The following is a 25,408-nucleotide window of genomic DNA, read 5'->3' as shown; positions in this document are numbered from 1 at the left end:
CTAAAGTCAGAAACAAAATAAAATTTGTTGTATTCTAAATTATTCTATAAAATATCTTAAATGGTTCACAAAACATAACATAGCTTATCCAATTCTAAAGAATAATATGTATATATGTATGTCAAAAGTACACCATCAAAATCCATATATAATTGTATACAAAATATAATTTCATGATTCATATATATATATGAAAGAGTAACACACATATTAATTTATATGAAAGAGTAATATATACCTTATAGTAAATATGCACATGATTGTTGGGAAATGGGGGATTCTTATGGTCCTAAGTCATGAGCCCTCAAGTTACTTACCAATTAGGAAAAAAGCATAACTTCACAATGGAGATATCTGGCCATTACCACCTTAACCAAATGATCAAATTTATTTTTTAAGTTTTATTTATTTATTTATTTATTTGACAGAGAGAGGGGGGGGTCACAAGTAGACAGAGAGAGAGGGGGAAGCAGGCTCCCTGCTGAGCAGAGAGCCGGATGTGGGGCTCGATCCCAGGACCCTGAGATCATGAACTGAGCAGAAGACAGAGGTTTAACCCACTGAGCCACCTAGGTGCCCCTAAATGATCAAATTTAGCATTGCTAATAGTGAAATGACACAACCTCATGTTTCTCCTAATGTGATACAGCAAGAGGACAAAGATGTTTTATCTGGATTTTACCATAAAGAAATAACTAGACAGTCCAGAATATAAGACATTTTTGTACAACAAATAATCTAGATTCTTTAAAAAAATATATTTATTTATTTGACAGAGCGCGCTCACAAGTGGTGGGGGGCAGCAGAAAGAGAAAACGAAAGGTGAAGAGACTGTTCTAGATTAAGAGACTAGAGACATAACATTAAATGCAATGCTTGAACTTTGTGTCCTACTTAAAAACTTATATAAGACATTCTGGGGACACTTGAGGGAAATTTGAATATAAGTGAATTATGGAATTAATCATTTCCTTGGATCTGATCATAGTGTTGTAGTTAGAGGTACATGGAATGTACTACTGTGTCTACTGATGTAAGTGTGAAACTGTGTTTTGTGGAACATAGTGATATATATGTAAGATATGGTGCTTAGTGATGTGTGGTAAGAAAATGTCCTTGTTTTTAGGAGATATATGCTGACATATTTAGTAGTGAAGTGTTGTGATGCTTGAATTTATTTTCAAATGGTAGCGAGAGATTTTCAAAAATGGTAAGTTGTTAACAATTGGTGAATCCAGGGATAGGCTGTATAAGAATCCTTTGTACTATTTTTCAATGCTTTTGGAAACTTGAAATTTTTCAAAATAAATAGTTGAAGACAGGGTGCCTGGGTGGCTAAGTGAGTTAAGCCGCTGCCTTTGACTCAAGTCATGATCTCAGGGTCCTGGGATCGAGTCCCGCATCGGACTCTCTGCTTAGCAGGGAGCTTGCTTCCCTCTCTCTCTTTTCCTGCCTCTCTGTCTACTTGTGATCTCTCTCTGTCAAATAAATAAATAAAATCCTTAAAAAATAAATAGTTGAATACAATGTACTACTAGGTGACTGCACTCTATCATATGGGAGAAATAAATGTGGGAGGGCACTGAGCCGCTTGGGGGTGTATCTATAGACCCCACTAGCCCAGGAGAACTAGGGAACCAGATCCTCAATATGTTTCTATAAAAGAAGTTTCAGGAGGGGCGCCTGGGTGGCTCAGTGGGTTGAGCCACTGCCTTCAGCTCGGGTCATGATCTCAGGGTCCTGGGATCGAGCCCCGCATCAGGCTCTCTGCTCTGCAGGGAGCCTGCTTCCCTTCCTCTCTCTCTGCCTGCCTCTCTCTCTACTTGTGATCTCTCTGTGTCAAATAAATAAATAAAATCTTTTAAAAAAAAATACAAGTTTCAGGAGAAGGACTGCAGAATATCCTGGTTGGGGCGGGAAGGAGTATATCTCAGGAAGGCAGATGGACTAATTTATCAAGAACATGGTTTTCTGGGGCACCTGGGTGGCTCAGTGGGTTGGGCCGCTGCCTTCGGCTCAGGTCGTGATCTCAGGGTCCTGGGATCGAGTCCCACGTCGGGCTCTCTGCTCAGCAGGGAGCCTGCTTCCCGCTCTCTCTCTCTCTCTCTCTCTCTGCCAGTCTCTCTACCTACCTGTGATCTCTCTCTGTCAAATAAATAAATAAATAAATCTTTAAAAAAAAAAAAAAAAAAAAAGAACATGGTTTTCTAATGACTGACACATTAGTCCATCCTGTTCTGGAGGAAGATTTCCTCACTCAGAGATTGGGGTCAGAAGTCTGAAATGGATCCAATGGGCTAAAATCAAATTGTTGGCATAGCTGCATTTCTTCTATAGGCTCTAGAGGAGAATCTATTTCCTTGCCTTTTCCAGCTTCTAGAAGCTGCCTGTATTCGTTGGCTCATGGTCCTTTACTCCATCTTCACTGCATGTCATCCCAAGTTCTTCTGTCTTCACAATTCTTTTCTGGCTCTGATGTTCCTGCCTTCCTCTCTAAGGAGGCTTGTGATTACATTGGATCTACTCAGATATCCAGAATAATTTTCTCATTCAAAAAAATCCTTAATTTAAGTGTATCTGCAAAGTTTCTTTGCCATGTAAGATAACATAGTCATTCATAGGTTCTTTCTGGGGATTAGGACTTGGACATCTTGAATGGGGACATTATCCTATCTACCACATTATCTTATTGCCATTGATTGATATGTATATTTTTCTCCTTTGATTTATTCATACATTTCATATGCTTTTAGTGTTCTTTAACATAGGAAATCTGTTGACATAATCCCTGTGCAAAATTTATAGTACATGTTGATATCAGCCTTTTATTGGGAATTTTTGCACCTATAACCACAAATTTTAAAATAATTAAACAATGATGCCATTAGACTGAAGTAGTTCTTATGCATTACTAGCCTACGAAAGCAAACCAAAACCTAAGTCAAAATCAATGCAACCAGTCAGAGAAAATAAAACTTAGGAACAATTAATAACAAAAAGCCAACTTAGATTTGCCAAACAGGGCAACTGCTTAAGCTATAGCTAATCAAATAATTTCCTTGCTTTGCTTTAGGGTCTTCTCTGTAAAAACCTCTCCATTAGTTCCTGTTGGTGGGGCACTCCTAACACTTTCAGTTTGATGCTGCCTGATTCAAGTAGATGTATGCTCAAATAAATTCCTGAAACTTTTAGAGTGCCTCATTTTATCCTTGAACCCAAATGAAACTAATCAATACTTTTCTTTTGGCCTGTCTTTGTCAGATTTTTGCCAGTTAGACAAAATTAATTAGAAAGCATTCTATCTTGTGGCACCTGGGGGGCTCAGTTGGTTCAGTAACTGACTCTTGATTTCAGCTCAGGTCATGATCTCAGGGTCCTGGGATCAAGCCTGGCATTGGGCTCTGCACTCAGTGAGGAGCCTACTTGGGATTCTTTTTCTTTCTCTCCCTCTGCCTCTCCTCCCACTCATAGTCTCTGGAGAGTTCTCTCTTGATCTAAAAGAAATAAAATCTAAAAAAAAAAAAAAAAAAAAAAGCACTTTATCTTTTTCCAGGATCTGAATAAACTGAAAATTCATTATTCAAAAAGTAGCTAAAAATGAACTATACCTATCTGGTACCTTTCTAGCAGTACAGTTTTAAAGAGATATTTAAGTTTTATTTTGGCTATTCCGTTCAGGTTTTCTACTTCTTAGTAGAAAGTAGTAACTTCAATTTTATTGGAAAATATACAATTACCTCTACCGTTGTCATGGAGTTGTGTTAACAGCCTCAAAATTCTTTTAGGGGCGTCTGGGAGGCTCAGTGGTTAACCTGCTGCCTTAAGCTCAGATCATGATCCTGGGGTCCTGGGACAGAGCCCCGCATCAGGCTCCCTGCTCATCCGGAAGCCTGCTTCTCCCTCTCCCACTCCCACTCCCCCTGCTTGGGTTCCCTCTCTCACTGTGTCTCTCTGTCAAATAAATAAATAAAATCTTTTTAAAAAATTATTTTAAATTCCATGTTTATGTTTAACCTTTCCCATTTGTAATATTCGTGTTTTAATTTTTGTTTTGTTATTGTTTATGAATATTGCGTTTCACTTAACTTTTTTAAAAAAGATTTATTTATTTGACAGAGCGCCCTCACAAGCGGTAGGGGGGGGCAGCAGGTAGAGAGGGAGAGGGAGAAACAGGCTCCCCTTTGAGCAGGGAGCCCAAGTGGGGCTAGATCCCTAAACCCTAGGATCATCACCCGAGCTGAAGGCAAACGCCCCTCAATTATCTTTTAGAACCAAACTGTGCATTTAAAAAATCTGGCCCACTTTTTGTTTTCTAGCTCACCAATTTCAGAGTCTATACTTACTCATTTTATATCTAACAAAATTGAGTAATGTCTCATAAGGACACGATAATGGCCAAAATAATAAGGGAATACTCTTAAAGTAAACAACAACAAAAACCAATTACACATCCTAGCAATTGTGCTCGCTTCGGCAGCACATATACACATCCTAGCAATTAACTACTATTAACAAATGTTAAAAATTAAAAAAAAAATGTTAGTGTAACTTTCTGTATTTATGTACTTGGAAAAAGTTTGGAAACATTAATACGTGGCATATAGAGCTCAGTACTGGTATTCTATGACTTCTACTCGGGACCTCAGATTATCCTCCTTTAATTGCCTTCTCAGACCCCTGCATCTTCAGTTCAAGATTACCACCCGTCCTCATTCAGGTTCTCCTCCGCCGCATTCCCAACTCGTTAGGCTGAGACTACATTTCCCAAACGCCTCCAGGATGGGCCCTTACCGGGAGTCCCTGCGGCCCCGCCCGAATTGGGTGGAAAGATCGGGATGCGGGGCTGCTACCTTGCAGCAGTATCGACTAAGGGAGTACTGCACTTTCTGGTGGCGCCCGGGACTGGGGAATGAATTCTCACCCGAAACCTGAGCACCCAAACTCCACCAGGCAGGATCCTGGGGCGGGCTGAATAGCCCGGGTCCCGGAGGACTCCTAATTCATGGTGTAGCGGGGAGTCGTCCCCTCTGATCCCGCTCTCAGAGCGCGGTTCCTGGCGGAGAGAACTCTGAACCGTCTGCTTCCCGGCGGCTTTTAACTGCTTCCCGGCTTTTAACTTCCCGCCTCTGTGCGCTGCGCAGTCTGCAGCGAGGACTGTTGCTCACGGGTTAACTTTGAGGACTCGGGTTGTGCTGGTGGCCGACCAGCCCACCTTTCCTCCGCTGTGGGCTACATTTCCCAGAAGCCTCCACGGTCCACAACTTTTTTTTTTTCTTTTCTTTTTCCACCTCAGCAGACGACTTCTGCTGCTTGGACCTGTCGGTTCGCCCAGGTCCTCAGGATGCTCAGGCTAGCGTGCGCCGTCAGTACTGGCCTGAAGGCTAAGTACGCGACGCGCACTGGGCGGTGAAACCTTGTACCCGCCTGGCTCTGGCTGGATTTTTCCTCCTCGGGACTACATTTTCCTGAGGGCTCTGCGGCATCTGCCACTTCCGGCCGAAGTTGGCTGGCGGTTAGTGAGTTGGCGGGAGTTCGGGGGCGAGGGTTTGGGGCGTTGCGGTCCGCCTGCGGATTCGACCAGACTGGTGTGTGAGGACCCGGGAGAAGAGCAAGGTGAGGGGCTCCGGGGCGGGGCCGGGGTCCGTCTGGAGTCTTACTTAGGGGTGGCCGTGCGGCATTTCTAGGCTGCGTCCTCGCGCTCAAAAAGTAAAAGACGTCGGGAAAGTTGGGAATGTCGAGGCCGCTACTCTTCCCTCGGGGGAGGGAGGTATCAGCCGTGCACCTCCACCGGGTGGGCGAGCGGTTTCAGGCTGGCGCTGGAGCTGGCTGGCGGTGTCTGGAGGTCAGAGGTGTCGCTGTGTGTGGTCTCCTGCCTGTGCACAAAGTCCGTGCGATACTCCCCGGACTGGATTGTGCACCCGACCTCCAGTGCGCGGCGACCACTGCCGGCGGGGCCGTGGTTAGGACACTAGGAATCTCTCTATGGCCCCGTGTGAGAGCCCCATGTGGCCGGCCACGTCGCCGGCTCTGCCTCTGGAGCTAGAACTGGAAAAGCGCCTCCCTTTGTACTTTCTTGGTCGACGTTGAGCCGGGTCAGCGAATGGATGGGTTGTGGGTCAGTCTCATAACCCGCATGCGTTTCGAGCCTTTTTAGTCCCAGTAGTCCCTGCTGGATTCTGGATTCCAGCCGAAACTGACGCAGAAACCGCCGCTCGCTCTTCAGCGCGGTGAATGGCCTTCTCCCCGGGGTTATTTCTGGTGTCCCAGGGTTTTGCAGAGCTTGGCCCTGGGAGCACTTCCTTCCACTCCCTGTGCTTTTACTCTGAGGGCTCAGGGGATCCAGGCCCATAATGGTGCCCCAGTTTTAGAGGACAGGAGTGTGAGATTCTGACTGATGGATCCACGTAGGTTGTGTTTTAGGGCCACAGATCTGGGCTCAGTCTAAGATACAGGGCCTGGAAGAACCCAGACAGGCTCCTATGGAGAAAGGAGGCCACAGTCTGGAGTTCTCTCCCAGGACTCCCATCTGGGCAGCTGAGGTGGCCTGCTTTGTGTGATGATGATAGGAGTGGAGGTGGGGTTACAGGCTGCTTTGGTTTTGGTTTCACCCTTGGTGCCTGGAGTGGAGCCAGGGTTTGCTGTGATTTGGCCTTCTCTGAGCTCCTGGAAGGTCTGTTGTCTCATAGTTTAACCCTTTTCCACCTTTTTCATTCTAGAAGAATCCAGAAGAGGAGAGAAAAGCCACTGTACATCAAAAGTCATGGCAGAGGTAAGTTGTATTTGGCACTCTACTTGGAAAGGGCTTCCTGGTTTTCAGAACAATGTCTTGTTTCAGGATTCTATCCAAAAGATTTACAGTAGTGATTTGGAAAAAGGGTAAGAGAGAAGGAAACTAAATTTATGGAGGAGTTTTCCTAAACCAGACAGAAATCTAAACCAGGGCTGTCTGCTTTGCATACATTGTCTCATCAATCTAGAATTTCCATTTCCCTGGATTTTATTAATTACCAGAACAGCTGTGACACATGTGCCTCACTGATTTGGCAGGGAAGTTAAAGAACAGAATGAGGTTACTCGCTTCAGCCTCACTAATTAATTTCTTTGTGGTCCGCTTCAGAGTCAACATGCAGTAGCCTGTTTGCTTCCAAATTTCTAACAGTCTGGAAGGCCTGCCTGCTCCTATCAGCTCTACATACTTTCTTCCCCCAAGATAGAAAGAACCTAATTGCTCTCTTTTTAATGACTAAAGTAATACAGGATTCTTGCAAAAATTTCAAAACTTGAGAAAGTTGATTAAGGAAGTTTGTCACCCATGGTCCCCCCATCTAGAGATAGTCATGATTAATATTTTCAAATTTTGTCTATACATATGTGTAGGTATGTAATTTTGTTTTCAGAATGGGATCATGCTACTGATAGAAGCAACCAGCTTGTAGTTTCAAGTTCTTTACATGTGTTATCTTGTTGAATCCACATTAATAACCCTTTAAAACAGGTATAACTGTGTTTCTTCAATTCTGTTAAACTTCTTTGAAATCAAGACTGGTTTTGCAATTCTTGGCAAGTCATAGTTTCATCAGTGGTATTTTTTCTTTACTGGTGTAAGTAATGGTGGCTTTACAATCAGTGGTACCCCAGAATTGATGAAATACGGTATTATTTTAAGTTGACAGATAAGGAAATAAATTCTATTAAGTCACTCCAAAATTAAACAGTTAACAAGTAGTACAACTAGAATCCCTCTACTTTTGCCCATTTGTCAAGAGAGTGTTACCTTTTTTGGTTTATGTTGAACAAGTTTATATGTTAAACATATTCTCTGTCGTAAGTTTTGAAAATATTTTTTCACAGTTAATCTGTTTTGCATGTGTTTTAGATTCAGAGTTTTCAAAAAATGTTTTCTCCCTTTATCCCATGGCCTTCTCTACTGTAAATATGGAAAAGTCATTCAGGGGTGCCTGGGTGGCTCAGTCGGTTAAGCATCTGAAATTAAGAGTTAGACGCTCAAGTCATGATCTCAGGGTTGCAAGGTTGAGCCTGTGTCGAGCTCCATGCTGAGCATAGAGTCTAGTTGAGGTTCTCTCTCTCCCCCTTTCTTTCTGCTCCCCATTTGTATTCTCTAAATAAATAAACAAATAAAATCTTTTTTTAAAAAGTCATTCACATTTTCCTAAAGTACTTTGTCTTTTGCCCAAATGATTCCATCTTTAAGTATCTGGTGGAGATATGACCAGCAAATGTTGGCTGTAAAATTCCTAATTTGGGGTGTTTATTTAGATTTTTCTTTTCTGTGACTTTGGAGTTTTAAAGAATGGCATAATACTGGTAGTATGTTCAGGGTGTTTTCCTTGGATGTGTCTGAGTGTGGCTCTTCATTAATTCTGGTCAGTTAGTTCTCAAGGGTTCCTTTCTCTCAAAAGACTAATAAAATACTTTTTGTATTCTGGATTAATCTGTTTCTTTTCTCTGCCTTTTTTTCTGAATTCTGTGAGAACTTGTTGTGTTTGCTTTCCCATTCCCATCCTGGCTAGAACCTTCCTCAGATTCTCAGAGGAAAAACTACACCCTCCCCATCCAGTCTTAGCACATTTTGGTAAGGAAGGAACTCGAGCTTCCCTTGCCCTAAACCCTGGACAACTGTCCATTTCCCTTTATTTCCTCTCCTCAGAGTGGTGAATTGTCCTTTTTTACTTTCTTTCTTTCTTTTATTTAATTAATTAATTTATTTGTCAGAGAGAGAGAGCACAATCAGGGGGAAAGGCAGGCAGAGGGAGAGGGAGAAGCAGACTCCCCATGGATCCGGGTGCCCAATGCGGGACTCAATCCCAGGACCCTGGAATCATGACCTGAGCTGAAGGCAGCCGCTTAACCTACAGAGCCACCCAGGGCCCCCCCCTTTCTGTGTCTTCATGAGAAGCTATGCACTGTTTAAAAAAAAAAATAATGGTAGAGTCTTACCTATTTTTCTATATGACCATGGACTTCGTCATAACTTCCTCTATATAATGTCATTATATAAGGTTTGGAGAATGTGATAGTGATGGAAATTCACCTGAATGTGTCCTTTAACTGGCAACCTGGAGTTCCCCCAACTCTTACCTCCTGGTCTCAATCCCATTGCTTCTGTGCCTTTCCAGTTCCCTGATCTCATGCCTTTAACCTCACTCCACTGTTTGCATGCCACATCAGACCTTTGTGTAGGGGTGGATAGTGTATTGTCTTCTAATGGGGCTCCCTGGCTCTACTTTTACTCCTTGCCTATGAAATAGTCCAGTCATGTCACATCCTTTATTGAGTGAATCCCTGTTACTTTTAGGACAAAGCTCTAACTCTTTCACATTTGTTATACATTTTCTATAAAGCACATTCTGTATTTATTGGAGCACCAATCCTAGTGTTGGAATAGAGCAGTAAGTGAGGATGCATTTAGTCCTGCCAGTGATGACCTGTCATCCAAGACCTTTCCATTCCATTTGCCACCCCTGCCCCCAGGCAATCCAATTAATGTGCATCTTTTTATTACTATGAGTTCATGCAAAATGATTATCGTGTGTTAAGACCCAATGTGATCAGTTTTCTGAATCCTCCAGATATGTCTGAGAAGAATGTGATAGTGATGGAAATTCACCTGAATGTGTGCTTAAACTGGAACATATTTGAATTTGGTGCATTATTCTATATATTACCATTAAATCAAGCTTGTTAATTTTGTTATTTTGTAATTTAAATAATTTCTGTTTTTACTGATTTTGTCTCGTGTCTGTCAGTTATTTCAAGTGATGTGTTCTCTCATAATGATGATGACTTGTCATAATTTTGTTCTTTTATTTATGTGTATGTGTGTCTCAATACATTTATTTTTTATTAGGAGTGTATATTTTCATCTTTTACCTCCAGTCTTTTTGGTTATTTATGTTTTGGTTGTATCTCTTGTAAACACCATTTGGGCTTTGGTTTTTGACCTTTGTCTTTTAATGAGATCATTTAGCCCATTAATACTAATTGCTAAAACAGGGGCACCTGGCTGTCTCAGTCAGTGGAGCGTGTGACTCTTGATCTTGGGGTTGTAAGTTCAAGCCCTATGTTGGATGCAGAAATTACTTATAAAATAAAGTCCTTTTTTTAAAAAATTGCTGATATAATTGAAAGTATCATTATTGGCTTAGTTTGTGCTTTTTAACCTACCTTTTCCATTTTGTTTTAACCTCTTTTCACCCCTGCGTGAATTTGAAAATTATAAACTAGTTTCAATTATTTAGTGGTTACCTTAGAAATTTTAATGTATTTTATTTTTATTTTTTAAAATACTTTATTTATTTATTTGACAGACAGAGATCACAAGTAGGCAGAGAGGCAGGCAGAGAGGGGGGAAAGCAGGCTCTCCGCTGAGCAGAGAGCCCGACACGGGGCTCGATCCCAGGACCCCGGGATCATGACCTCAGCTGAAGGCAGAGGCTTTAACCCACCGAGCCACCCAGGTTCCCCAAGAAATTTTAATGTATTTTAACTTAGTGTCCCAAACTAAAGAACATCTTTATGCTCTTGCTGAATGAATAGTATAGGGAACTAGGCTAATCTGATTAAACAATTTATATTGTTGTCAGATTTTTTTGTTGTTGTTTTAAAGATTTTATTTATTTATTTGATTGAGAGAGAGAGAGATCACAAGTAGGCAGAGCAGCAGGCAGACAGAGAGAAAGTAAAGCAGGCTCCCCACTGAGCAGAGAGCCCGATGCAGGGCTCGATCCCAGGACCCCAGGATCACGACCAGAGCTGAAGGCAGACGCTTAACTGACTGAGTTACCCAGGCGCCCCTGTTGTCAGATGTTTTAATTCTACCCTTTTTTTAATCCATAAAACATTTTTATTATTTTATATATTTTGATGTTAGCTTATCTCTCCACATATTTACCACTTTCTTTGTTCATTATTCTTATATCTTAAACCCTCTACCTTGGGATCATTTTCCTTCAGGTGGAAGTACATACTTTAATGAGTTTTGTGAGGGTTTTGATTTGGGTTTTTTTTTTTTTTTGAAAAATGTCTTGATTTGCCCCCATTTGTGAAAGGTAATTTTCTCTCAGCTAACTGAAGCAGATTGCTGTCTTCTGGTTTATACTGTTGCTATTGAATAACCATTTGTCAATCAGACTGGTGTTTCTGTGTAGATAATCTGTCTTTAATCTCAAATTGCTTCTAACATATTCTCTTTTGTTTTTAGTGCTCTGCAGTTTTGGTATAATTGTCTATAATTGTCTAATTGTTTCTTTCTATTTATTCTCCTTGAGACTCATTGGGCTTCTGAATAATGCTTTCTTTTTTTCTTTTTTTAAGGTAGTAGATTTCTTTAGATTATAGGAAGTTTTATAGTTCTGTTCTTTTTTTTTTTTTTTTTTTAAGATTTATTTATTTATTTGTCAGAGAAAGAGAGCATAGGCAGGCAGAGTGGCAGGCAGAGGCAGAGAGTGAAGCAGGCTTCCTGTTGAGCAAGAAGCTCGATGCTGGGGGTGCCTGGGTGGCTCAGTGGGTTAAAGCCTCTGCCTTTGGCTCAGGTCATGATCCCAGGGTCCTGGGATCAAGCCCTGCATCGGGCTCTCTGCTTGGTGGAGAGCCTGCTTCCCCCTTTCTCTCTCTGCCTGCCTCTCTGCCTATTTGTGATCTCTCTCTGTCAAATAAATAAATAAAATCTTTAAAAAAGAAGAAGAAGAAGAAGAAGCTCGATGCAGGACTCGATCTCAGAACCCTGGGATCATGACCTGAGCAGAAGGCAGACGCATAATTGACTGAGCCACCCAGGCATCCTGAATAATGCTTTCTTTTGCTAGTTCTGAAAATTTCTTAGCCATTAGGCCTTTTTTTTTTTTTTTTTAAATAATCGAGCTCTGTGCCTAGTGTGGGGCTTACACTCACCACCCCAAGATCAAGAATCATATGCTCTACCAACTGAGCCACTAGGTGCCCCCATTAGTTCTTCATTTACTGCCCCTGCTATCAAAAAGGACAACGTGGAAATGAAGAGAGCGTTCTGCACAATCTTTTTTTGTATCTGTAGTCCAGTAATTTTTCTCTTTGGAGGTATTTATTCTAGCCTGTGTATGACTTAATTTTAAATATTAGGGGTTTTTTGCTCTAGAAATAATTTTTCCTTTTTTTTTTTTTTTTTTTTTTTTTAAGATTTTATTCATTTGTTTTTGAGAGTGAGAGAACACAATGCAGGGGCAGAGGGAGAAGGAGATTCCCCACCAAGTGGGGAGCCTGAGGTGGGGCTCAATCACAGGACTCTGGGATCATGACCTGGGCTGAAGGCAGACGTTTAACCTACGAGCCACCCAGGTGCCACTATTTTTTCCTTTTAAATCTTCCTGTCATTTGGAGTGCCTAGGAGCTCAGTCAGTTAAGCATCTACCTTCAGCTCAGGTCATGATGGGATCCAGTCCAGCTTGGACTCCTTGCTCAGTGAGGAGCCTGCTTCTCCCTCTGCCTGCCACTCCCCCTGCTTATGCTCATTTGTGCTCTCTCTCTCTCTGACAAATAAATAAAGTCTTTAAAAAAAAAAAAAATCTACCTGTCATTTTTGTGGTTTTGTTTCTCACCATCTTGCCCCTTTTTTGTAACACACCTGTTTTGTATGAATCTTTGGAGATGTGACTTTTTTTCCTTAACATTTTATTTTGTTGTGGAAAGTTTAAAATATAGTGGAAATTTGAAACAATTGCATGATTGATTTTCCTGACTCTCTGATCCTGGAATTATGCCTCTGTGCATGTTTTATTTTTATTTAGGGGAAATTCATGTAACATAAATTAACCATTTTATAGTGTACAATTTAGTGGTGTGTAGGCATTTCCTTGAAATTCTGTTTATGGATTCTTGAGGCCTGGTTGAATGTTGTTCTTCTAGGCCAGGTCTGTGTTTCCTTCCACCAAGAGCACTGCCAAACCAGAGCCACCTTAAAGTAGGTTTATATAGTGAAAAGAAGGGCCATCTGTACCCCAGTGTTTATAGCAGCAATGGCCACGGTCCCCAAACTGTGGAAAGAACCAAGATGCTCTTCAGCGGACGAATGGATAAGGAAGATGTGGTCCATATACACTAAGGAGTATTATGCCTCCATCAGAAAGGATGAATACCCAACTTTTGTAGCAACATGGATAGGACTGGAAGAGATTATGCTGAGTGAAATCAGTCAAGCAGAGACAGTCAATTATCATATGGTTTCACTTATTTGTGGAGCATAACAAATAGAATTGGAGGAGATGGGGAGTTAGAGAGGAGAAGGGAGTTGGGGGAAATTGGAAGGAGAGGTGAACCATGAGAGACTATGGACTCTAAAAAACAATCTGAGGGGTTTGAATTGGCAGGTGGGTGGGAGTTTGGGGTACCAGGTGGTGGGTATTATAGAGGGCACGGATTGAATGGAGCACTGGGTGTGGTGAAAAAATAATGAATACTGTTATGCCGAAAATAAATAAAAAATAAATTTAAAAAAAAAGGTAGGTTTATAGATGACAAGTTTTATGGATTCACCTTTGTAATGTGCATGTGAGCCACAGACCTGTGGGAGAGCTGACTTGTGATTATAATTCCTCAGGAGAAAATATTTTTCTTCTACCAAGTGCCAGGATTCAAGTCAGGCTGTTTTCCTTGTAGCATCCAAAAATGGGAGTGTTGCTTCTATTTTTTCTGTATTTTGTGGGGATGGTCTAGATGTCCCAGGTCTTTGTAGTATAGAACCATTTAAACTCCCATCTTGACCAGCTTTAGGCTTGGTTTTCTCTCCACCGATTCTCTGAATGTCAAAGCTCACGGTCGTCTTGGCTCTGCACACTTTTATTGGTTCCCAGTTTGATTCAGTTTTAGCTTCTGAAGATTACTTTCCTTCTTCGGCAGATCATCATTGCATCCCAAAATGTTTTTAATATTCAGAACGTTATTTTTCACTGGTGATTTGGTCATGGTAACCAGTCCCTGCCGAGCTTGATGTCCTGTGATTGTCTCTACTTTTCTGTTTTTCCTTCCTGCTTCTGAGCTTTTTAAGGGCAGGTGCTGGATCTAAATCATCACATCCCCAAGTCCCCACACAGAGCCAGAGTCATGGGAAATTTTTATATTATCAAATAAATGCATTTTGTTTGCAGAACTGCTTCTTTCCTTCCTCTCCTTTCTACCTTTAATTTTCCCTCATAGAAGGCTGTGCTCTGTAGTGACACACAGAGCAGACCAAGCATCTTCTGCTTGACAAGTAGAGAGCCCAGTTCAGGATTTTCTTGTAGGCGCTTCAGAAATGGCTGCATCTGTAAGAGCCAGAAGTGGAAGACTATCAGCTACAGAGTTGGAGAAATCCAGATTCAAAACCCAGCAGTGCCACTGCTAACTGCAGATTTAAATAAATGACTTCACTTATTTGAACTAAAGTTTCCTTTGAATTAGGATTTACGGGCTTCTTCTGAGGATTCAGACATAGAAGTCACCAGAAACTTAAACTGCTAAAATGCAGTAATTGTACTTGCGATGCAGTGAACAGTGACTATCAGCAACAAGGCTAGGGGTAGCAGTGAGAGGGAATAATGTCAATTAAGAAAGCCAAGTTTAGAAAACGTGATCTTCATTGGGAACCAGAGTATGTTGGCCACAAAGATTCTGAGAATTGTGGTTTCTTATAAAGCCAATGTAACCTGTGTCCTGATGGTTGAGCTTTGCCAAGACTACTTAGGACCTGCTGGTGCTGGTCTGGCTCAGTAGTGGTGATTCTGGACAGGGTCTTTGTGGTAAGAGATTTCATTCGGGGAATGAATCCCAGTTCTGGGATGTGGGAACAAAGCTAAGGAGGTACCTGCTAAACTGAGTCTGTTAGGCGAGGGAGAGGGTGGAGACCTCTGTTGCAGAAACTGTTGTCCAGGGCTGGGCCTGCCCAAGTATTCTGTGCTCCTGGGCCTGGGGGCTCCACCATATCTTTGGGATGCCTGCATGACTGAGGAGCTCAGTGTCTTTCAGGTCGTAGAACAAGGATCTACCCGGGGCAGGTCAGAACAGGCTATTCTGGGGCTCAGGTCAGTTGGGAAGGTTGGTTCCTCTAAATACATTATATATAGTTGGATTCTCAGGGGTTCAGGGCAGGCAAAGTTTTGTTACCCTCCCTCAAATCAAGAAAGATACTCATGGAGAGAGAGAGAGAAGGAGAGACACACACACACTTTTGTAGTATATGTTCATCCTGGGTCACATCAGTGTGAGTCTGGATCTTCCTCCCATCAGTTCTGGCAGATCAGGAACATGGAGAGTATAGTGAAGGACAATTTACAGGAACAGGAACATTGTAGCCAGATATGTAAAAATTGTTGAGGAGAGAAGACTCATACTGCAAAAGAACTTTAGAGAACTTGTGCAACCTAGTACCCCAAAATAAGAACATTGATGTCTATTTTAGAATTTTTGGTCACATGGAAAACTGCTCAGGCTTTAATATTCTGGCATATTTATGGGCATGTGTTTTTAAGACGTTATTAAATTGTAAGTTGCAAAGCATCATAGAAATCACCAAGTTATATTCAAATCCTATTTTCAGAAATAGAAATTTTATAAAATATTTTTTGAATGATTCAGAGTTTTAAGAAGTTTTTCTTTATTGGGAGAATGGGAAGGAGATAGCCACAGGTGTTGTGCAGTGAACATAGAGTATGCTTGCATGTATAGTTTTATTTAATTGGGAAACACCAGTTGTCTGAACTTTGGTTATTCCCAGACTAGGGGAGGTTAATGGAAGAGGATAGAGCCCAAGAGGTTACTCCTGTAGTCCCAGGCATGCTTAAGCATGATGTGTGCACCAAGAATGGTCTCTCTTGTTTCTACACTGAAGGGCCCAGCACGGCCTGTTTTGTCAACATTGTTACCTTACTAAATTGCCTTCTCCATTTTTTTTTTTAAATTCCCTAGTAAAGATTTTGCCTGTCAATTTAAAAAATAATAAATATATCGATCTGTGGTTTCAGGGCTTCACGTTCAAAGATGTGGCCATTTACTTCTCTCAAAAGGAGTGGGAATGCTTGCACTCTGCCCAGAAGGGTTTGTACTGCGATGTAATGCTGGAGAATTATAACAACCTGATCTCACTGGGTAAGTTATGTGCCTCCCCCCCCAAATTCAGAATTGGTCTTCTGGAATTTTACTTTCTTTGTTATGAATTTCTCATGAGTGCTTCTCAAATGCCTGGCTGAATTAATGATTCTTGTTGCTTCCCAAAAAAGGGATTATCCCTTATGAAGTTAGAGTTGGCTGCTCCAGGGGTGCCTGGTGGTTTAGTTGTTCAGTGTCTGCCTTCAGCTCAGGTCAAGATCCCTGGGTCCTGGGATTGAAACCTGCATCAGGCTCCCTGTTAGCGAGAAGCCTGCTTCTTCCTCTCCCACTCCCCCTGCTTATGTTCCCTCGCGCGCTCTCTCTCTCTCTGTCAAATAAATAAATAATCTTAAAAAATAATAATAATTGACTGTTCCATTGGATAACTTTTCTTTTTTGTTTTGCTCCTCTGACCTTCACCCCTTCTGTTGATCTTTAACCTGTTTACTCTTTCTTGATAATCAGGGATTGATTTTTAGGGGCGTCTGGTGGCTCAGTGGGTTAAAGCCTCTGCCTTCGGCTCTGGTCATGATCCCAGGGTCCTGGGATTGAGCCCCGCATCAGGCTCTCTGCTCCGCTGGGATCCTGCTTCCTCCTCTCTCTCTGCCTGCCTCTCTTGACTACTTGTGATCTCTGTCTGTCAAATAAATAAATAAAATTGTCAATAAATAAATAAATAAATTTTAAGAGATAATCATGGATTGATTTTAATTCTGGTGTATATACAATAACATTGTCTGTTTTTGTTTGTTTGTTTGTTTGTTTGTGTTTGTTTATTTGTTTTTTGAGCAGGACTTTCTGATTCTAAGCCAGATGTGATCTCCTTATTGGAGCAGGGGAAGGAGCCCTGGGTGGTTAAAAATCAGGATAAAAAAGAATGGTGCCCAGGTGAGTGATGGTGACTCCTGTCAGGACAACTGTGGCAGGTGGTCACCCAGGGGGCCAGTGAGAAAGCAACACGGCTGAGCTGTTAGTAGGAAAGCTGGCTGAAAAGGTCCGAGATCTGGAGAAAAAAGGAAGGATATCTCAGCATGAGGGCTCAGATTTTCTCTCTGCTTACCACTCTTGCTACGCTTCCTCATATTTGCTTCTGATTTCAGGAAGGAAGCACTTTCCTCCTTCGCATGAGACAACCATTTTCCCAGCACTTTGGGTCCAGTTTTGTCCTCTTTAAAGCAGCTAGCTCTATTAATAAAGATAGAAATCACATATCCTAAAATTCACTTAAAGTTTCCTGTTTAGTGGTTTTTAATACAGTAACAGAGTTTTGCAACTGTGACAACCATTTAATTTTAGAATCTTTTCATCACCCTAAAATGAAATCCCATACCTATAAGCAGTCAGTCCCCACACCTAGCCCTAGCCCTTTATTTCTGTAAGGTTGGTAGTGTTATCCCTCCTTCATTCCTGATACCAGTATTTGTCTTCTTTCCTTTTTTTTTTCTCTTGGTCAGTATGGCTAAAAGTTTGACAGTTTTGTTGGTTTCCCTGTTCTCCTTTTTCTATTTTGTTAATCTGCCTTCTAATCTTTGTTATTTTCTTCCTTCTGGTATCTTTGGGTTTACTTTGTCCTTTATCTAGTTCCATAATCTGATTTGAAATCTTTATTGGGTTTTGTGGGGGGGAGGTTTAATACAGGCATTTTAAGCTATAAATTTCCCTTTAGAATCTGTTTTAACTGTACCCCATAAGTTTTGGTGTGTTAAGTTTTCCTTTCATCCACCTGAAGCATTTTCTAATTTCTCTTCTGATTTCTTCCTTGACCCATCAGTTATTTAAGAACATGTTGTTTTTTCTTTCCTTGTTGATCTTCTGGCTAGTTGATCTATCCATTATTAAAAGAGCATTAAAGTCTTCAATTTGTTGAATTGTCCGTTTTTCTTCCATTCTGTTTTTGCTTCATCTACTTTGGGGCTCTCTTATTAGGTACATACATGCTTATAACTTTTACCATTTCTGTTTTAGCTTTTTATTTTGAAATAATTTAAGATTCAAAAGAGTTACAAAAATAATACAGAGAGTTCCCTTACACCCTACTCAGCTTTCCTAATGATAACATCTTACCTATTCCTAGTACACTGTCAAAACTAGGAAATTGATGTTGACAGAATAGTAGTGGTGAAACTATAAGTAAACCTTATTCAGAGGTCACTGATTTTCACATACTCTTAATTTATTTTTATTTTTTTGGTGTATATTACTATGAAATTTTATGACATGTATAGATTTATATAACTATTACCACAATTGGGATACAGAACCTTCAGCATTTTAGATGTTTTTATAAAATATTTTTGAAACACGGGGTGCCTGGGTGGCCAGTAGGTTAAGCCTCTGCCTTCGGCTCAGGTCATGATCCCAGGGTCCTGGGATTGAGCCCCACATCAGGCTCTCTGCTTAGAAGGGAGCCTGCTTTCCCTCCTCTCTCTGCCTGCCTCTCTGCCTACTTGTGATCTCTGTCTGTCAAATAACTAAATAAAATCTTTAAAAATATATATATATATTTGAAACAGTGGTATAAGGCTTAGTTGAATAAAGCCAGATACATAACTTTTAGAGTCAGCATTGTTTTGGTTGTATAAAAAGGATGCTACAGAATATTTGGAATGAAATAAAAGGTAACCATGAATAATCTAGGAAGTAGCTAGGGTCAAGAAGTATGCTGATTTTTTTTTTTTTTTTTTTTTTTTAAAGATTTTATTTATTTATCAGAGAGAGAGAGGGGGAGAGAGTGAGCACAGGCAGACAGAATGGCAGGCAGAGGTAGAGGGAGAAGCAGGCTCCCTGCCGAGCAAGGAGCCCGATGTGGGACTCGATCCCAGGACACCGGGATCACGACCTGAGCCGAAGGCAGCCGCTCAACCAACTGAGCCACCCAGGCGTCCCAAGAAGTATGCTGATTTAAGGACTGATTTAAATTCCTAATCACTGATGACCCTGCAGGTTTTCTTTTTTAGAAAACTGGCCTGTACAATGGCTGGAGAAATGATGGTCTTTGGGGGAGAAGGTTATGGGTAAGGGTCTGCTGTGAGAGAATATTAGGGGCTGAATATTACCAATATTAGTAATATTACTAACATTACTAATAGAATATTACCATACTGGTAAGTCATTTCAGATCTTGGCAAAGGATACAAAGCTGGAAGGAGCAGTAGTAGAATCTAGGTGGTATGGTGGAAATGCTGTAGAAGGTAGAGGAACCTATTCATTGAAGGCCCTGAGGAGAGAAGTATTGGGTGGGTGTCCTGGTAGACCTGAATGGAGGTCCACATCATGCAGGCCCTTCTCAACCCATGCCTAGGACTTTGGATTTTTTCCCTTAAGGACACTTGGCAGCCATTGAAGGTTTTAAACAAGATGAGAACATGATTGGATTGGATTTCTAAGACCTCTCTCTGGCTGCCCTGTACAGATTGAATCAGAGGATTCATGAGTGAAAATGGTATAACTTGCTAGGAAGGAGCCTGTTTGGGAAGTCCAGGTGATTTTGCCTTGTGCTAGAATGAGACCATGGAGGAGGGAAAGCAGAGAGACTCACGGTCGATTTAGGGGAATGATTCTGTAGCTCTGAAGAGTGCACAGGAGAGGAGCAACGGGAGCATCCCTGATGAATGTTACTTTTTGATTTGAGCATTCCTTTAAGGTCCAAATTTATTATTTGAATCCATGCTTTTTATAGCTTTCCTTTTCTACCAGATTTTTTTCCCAAAATATTTAAAATAGTAGCATCTTCTGACATCTCTGGAACTTCCCATACAGCATAAAATACCAACATCATTTTATCAATCATATAGACCTTGCTTCTCCCTCTCCTACTCCCCCTGCTTGTGCTCACTCTCTCACTCCCTCTTGTGTGCCAAATAAATAAAATCTTTTTATTTATTTATTTAGATTTTATTTGTTTATTTGACAGAGACACAGTGAGAGAGGGAACTCTTCTCTCAAGGAACAAGCAGGGGAAGTGGGAGAGGGAGAAGCAGGCTTTGCTCTGAGCAGGGAGCCTGATGTGGGGCTCGATTTCAGGACACTAGGATCATGATGCCTAATGACTGAGCCACCCAAATGCCCGAAATAAATAAAATCTTTAAAAAATAATGTTGGAGGGGCGCCTGGGTGGCTCAGTGGGTTTAAGCCTCTGCCTATGACGTGTAGATTTATATAACTATTACCACAATTGGGATACAGGACCTTCAGCATTTTAGATATTTTTCTAAAATATTTTTGAAACATGGGGTGCCTGGGTGGCTCAGTGGGTTAAGCCTCTGCCTTCGGCTCAGGTCATGATCTCATGGTCCTGGGATCGAGCCCCACACCAGGCTCTCTGCTTGGCCTGCTTCCCTTCCTCTCTCTCTGCCTGCCTCTCTGCCTCCTTGTGATCTCTGTCTGTAAAATAAACAAATAAAATCTTTAAAAAATAATAATAATAATGTTGGAGAAATCAATAAAATGATACGTGATAAGGGCACTGCTAAAAAATACAGTAGAGTAATAAGGGGCGTGTTTTGTAAAGAGTGGCCTCATGTTTGAGTAGAGATTAGAATGAAGTATTTAAGCCATATCGATATCTTAGGGAAGAGGCAGAGATTCTGAAGGAGAAATGTGCTTCACAAGTTTGAAGAACATCCAGTTGGTTACGGAGCTGGAGCAGAGTCAGCTGAAGGGAGGAGATTTGCAGTTAAGACCACAAAGAGAGTAGTGTGGGACAAGGGGACAAGTTCAGGGAGGGTTTTATAGACCACATAGGGACTTGGACTTTTACTTGGCCAAAGAGGGAAATCCAGTGGAGACTTTGAGGCAGACAAAAGGCTTAATCTAACTTAACATGAACACTCTTGCCACTGTGTTAGGTATGGGATATTAGGAGGGCAGCAGGGAAAGTAGAGAGACCTGTTAAGAAAGTGTGTTAACCTGGTGAGAGATGGCTTTGGACAAGGTAGTAGAGATACTGGTAGAGAGAAGTAGTCAAGATCCGGATATATTTTGAAGCTAGAGATGAGAAGACTTGCTGTTAGATGTAATTAATGTCTTCCTCCTTTAGATTCTCATTTCGTTGGTCTTAGGTGGTTCCTGGACATCGTATTTGTAATGTTCCTCAACTGATTCTGATTTTCACCAGAGGTGAAGAACTACTTCCTTCACAAGGTCCCCTCATATTCTCTATTCTCTTCTCCCCTGACCCTTGACCCTGGGCTCTCCCCCCCCACCCGCTCACCCTGCCAAACTTCAGTGCTGCGTTAAGAGTTATTTAAATTATTCACTATTTATAGTTTGTCATTTCTACCTTAGAACTTCCCTTCTCCTGCCACATGAAAATACCTCCTATTTTCTTGTTACCTTACAGATTGGGAGTCCAGAAGAGAAACCAAGAATTTATGTCCAAAGGAGCACAGTTATGAAATTAAATCATTGCACCTGGAGATAAAAAGACTCACAAGCTCCGACCTTGAGTGCACTAGGTTTGGAAATAGCAGAGAAATCAAATGCCACTTGGAGAAACAACAGGAGGGACATTTCAGACAACCTGTTATAACTTCTGAGGAAAGGTTCACTTCCACTCAGAACACAGTTCATACAGTGCCTCAGACAGTTCACACCAGAGTGAAAACCTACGAATGCAAGAGATGTAAGGAAACTTCCAGGTGCCCGTCACACCATATTCAACATGAAAGAAATCGTAATAAGGAAAAAGACTCTAAATGTGGAGAATGTGGGAAAGCCTTTAGTAGTAAGTCAGACTTGATTAAGCATCAGAGAATTCATGAAAGCAAAAAAAGTAAAGAAAATAAGAAATGTGCTGTTATCCATGGCTCTGAAACAACTAAACCTCAGAGCATTAATACTAGTGAGAAACCTTATAAATGTAAGGAATGTGGGAAAGCCTTTCATTCTAACTCACAACTTAGGAAACATCAAAAGATCCACATAGGTGAGAAACCCTATAAATGTAAGGAGTGTGGGAAGGCCTTTCCGTCTACCTCACAACTTAGTTTACATCAGAGAATTCATACTGATGAGAAATACTATGAATGTAAGGAATGTGGGAAAGCCTTTACCCGTCCCTCACATCTTCTTCGACATCAGAGAATCCATACTGGTGAGAAACCCCATAAATGTAAGGAATGTGGGAAAGCTTTCCGTTACGACACGCAACTTAGTCTTCATCAGATAATTCATACTGGTGAGAGACGCTATGAATGTAAGGAGTGTGGAAAGGTATATAGTTGTGCCTCACAACTGAGTCTACATCAAAGAATTCATACTGGTGAGAAACCTCATAAATGTAAGGAATGTGGGAAAGCTTTTATCTCTGATTCCCATCTTATTCGACATCAGAGTGTTCATACTGGTGAGAAACCATATAAATGTAAAGAATGTGGGAAGGCCTTTCGTCGTGGCTCGGAACTTACTCGACATCAGAGAGCTCACACTGGTGAGAAACCCTATAAATGTAAGGAATGTAAAATGGCCTTTACTTGTAGCACAGAACTTATTCGACATCAAAAAGTTCACACTGGTGAGAGACCCCATAAATGTAAGGAATGTGGGAAGGCCTTTATTCGAAAGTCAGAACTTACTCATCATGAGAGAAGTCATAGTGGTGAAAAGCCCTATAAGTGTAAGGAATGTGAAAAAGCCTTTGGTCGTGGCTCAGAACTTAATCGACACCTGAAAATTCATACTGGTGAGAAACCTTACAAATGCAAGCAATGTGGGAAGGCCTTTATTCGTGGTTCACACCTTAGTAAACATCAAAGAATTCACACAGGAAAGAGGAGTGAATGAAGTGGAGTGGGAAGGCTCAAAATTTTATGGACCTCTGCAAAGTCAAACTAGTAAAACACGAAAACCCCTGTGATTTTAAGGAATGTGGGATAGCCTTTGAAAATAACTTAATATTGGAGCTAACACTGTGGATACAGGGCCTTTATTTGAGGGCCATAATTTATTTGACATGTGTTAATGTTGATATACTTTATAAATGTTAGGGATTGAGAGGGTTCTATTTATGTTTCAAAATTTATTAGATATCAAGGTTCAATTGATATAAAAGTGAAAAAACTCCTTGAATGTAAGGAAAGTGGGAAGGCTTTGGAAGGCAGTTAATGTGTCAGAGACTGTCATACCAACAATTCACAACATCAAGGTCATTTGGCCTGGGGGAAATCAAGAGGATTTATAATATAAATATCATAAATATAGGAGACCAATTTGTTTTAGCTAACAAATTACTCATCTCACTTCATACTTGAGGAAGACTGCAGTAATGTTAAAAATGCAGCTGATTCTTCCATCCCACTCAGATCTTAAATATTTGCAAGCTTTTCCTCTAAAATTAGCTTAAACTGAGGCAGAGTGGTAAAGGATTTAAGCAATGCTCAGTCTTACTTGCCTTTTAGGGCAAATTACTTAACTAGATCTAAACTTTCTCAGTTATAAATTAATGTTAGCACCATCTTATTAGCATTATAAGATTAAATAATTACATTATATCCCATAGAATATTGTGTGGCTCATATTGAAAGTGAGTTAAATAGCTGCTTCTATTTATTTTCATATTTGTGGATAGACATCATATGAGAGGAAGGCTTTTATGTGTACCATGACTATGGGAGCATCTTCTATCATCTTTTGAATGTCAGGTAATTCCTTCTGGAGAATAATTGAAAACCAAACTTTTTGTTCACCTTGCCCTCTTGCCTCACTAGGGGAAAGAAAATTAAGGCAAGTTACAGTTTGGAGTGAATGACAAACAACTCCATGTTGAAAGTTGTAGGATGCAATAGAGCTATCCTTAGGAAAATTAACTTCTTTTAATATGTGTAGAAAATATGGACAGTTAATGGCCACAATTCATTGTCAGTGCACTGTACTTGGTGCACAGCGTGTTCTAATAGGTTCCCTGGAAACACTTGTTGAAATCTGAGGAATGAGAGAGTGAATGAATAAGCAGTCAGCTCTAGTGTGTAGAAAAGCTCTAACCAGTTAAGAGCAAAGCCAAAAACAAAGCAGCAACAACAACAATCCTTGAAAACTTCCTGAGGTGGGAGGAAAAAACCCTCAAGCATCATGAATGAGAGGAAATGTAACTAAAAAAAGGAGTTTTAAAGAAAAAAGGCAATATTGTTGTGACAGACACTGTTGGTTGCCTATCTGGTGGTGTTAGCCATTCTCCCTTTGCCAGGACTGCCCGCTGCTCATCTAAAGTCTAGGTCTTGCTCTCCTAGTTTGCTTTGCATCTGGGCATGTGTAACAGTCCTAGCCATACAAGATCTGAACAAAATTCTGCAAGTAGGCTTCAGGTTAAATTTTCTTGCCCAACAAAATAGGAGGAAATAGTCCTCTTATATACAGGATGCATGTCTGTATGTCTGTGTGATACCGGAATTGTGGCCATTTTGCTACCGGAGGGGTGAAAGGCTGCGATTGATAAGCAGGATAGATTGGAATTACCTGCATCCTTGACGTTGTTGAACTGAGGAAACGATGCAGAGCTGCCCTGCCCCTGAATTTTGAGTAAAATAACAAACTTCATGCGTATCTCTTTTAAGTTTATACTCAATTTTTTATGATAGACCTGAGTCCTGGGGAAAAAATATATGTGTGTGTGTGTGTGTACACCTTTAATTTAGTAAGATGAGGAAATGTTTATATTCAACTTTTTATACTATATCTGAAAATGTGGAAGAGCATTATTAAATATTTTTTAAACGGGTACACATATATTCTACTTTGCTTTAGTAAGACATGGGAAATGGTTTTTATATGCTTTTTACATTCAGCATTGTATTGTGTGTTTGTATATTCAGCTCTTTAAAGCATGGCTGAAATCTTGAAAGTATTTTTCTGAGTAAAGTAAGAACCAATTAAAAAAGTTCTCAAGACTTAAAAGTTGTATTCTAATTTTATAGAACATGTTTTACCAAAAAAAAAAAAGGTGTATTGTAAAGATTTTTTAAAAACCTGTCGGGGTGCTTGACTGGCTCAGTCTGAAGGTCATGCAACTTTTTTTGTTCTATTTGTTTGAGAGCGAGAACAAGCAAGAGCCAGAGGTTCAGAGGGATGAGAAGAAGCAGACTCCCTGCTGAGGACCCCAGGATCATGAACTGAGCCTAAGGCAGATGTTTAACCAACTGAGCCACTCAGGCAGCCCAAAGAGCATGCAATTCTTGATCTTGGGGTCATGAGTTCAAGACCCACACTGGGTGTAGAGATCATAAATGAAATAAAAAAAAAAACTACACTTATTCTCTGAATTACCAATAGCCTTCGATACTTTCTGCCATACTCAAGAAGC

General features: G+C 40.8%; 1 protein-coding gene across 12 annotated transcripts in view; it reads left to right on the top strand.

The window, feature by feature from the left end:
* Positions 1-24,993, top strand: part of ZNF568 (zinc finger protein 568) — a 132,428-nt gene extending 107,435 nt beyond the window's left edge. For 8 of the 12 annotated variants that reach the window (XM_059151448.1, XM_059151442.1, XM_059151449.1 and 5 more), the window contains 4 exons: positions 6,717-6,769; positions 15,990-16,113; positions 16,906-17,001; positions 21,455-24,993. In XM_059151448.1, the coding sequence (XP_059007431.1) occupies positions 6,717-6,769; positions 15,990-16,113; positions 16,906-17,001; positions 21,455-22,896 (1,715 nt within the window). In that variant the 3' untranslated portion in view covers positions 22,897-24,993. The other 4 variants (XM_059151456.1, XM_059151457.1, XM_059151455.1 and 1 more) reach the window with 4 other exon arrangements.
* Positions 24,994-25,408: the final 415 nt, after the last annotated feature.

Source organism: Mustela lutreola, chromosome 16 (assembly GCF_030435805.1).
Source record: "Mustela lutreola isolate mMusLut2 chromosome 16, mMusLut2.pri, whole genome shotgun sequence".
NCBI classification, from domain to species: domain Eukaryota; kingdom Metazoa; phylum Chordata; class Mammalia; order Carnivora; family Mustelidae; genus Mustela; species Mustela lutreola.
This window is presented reverse-complemented; position numbering and strand designations above follow the sequence as displayed.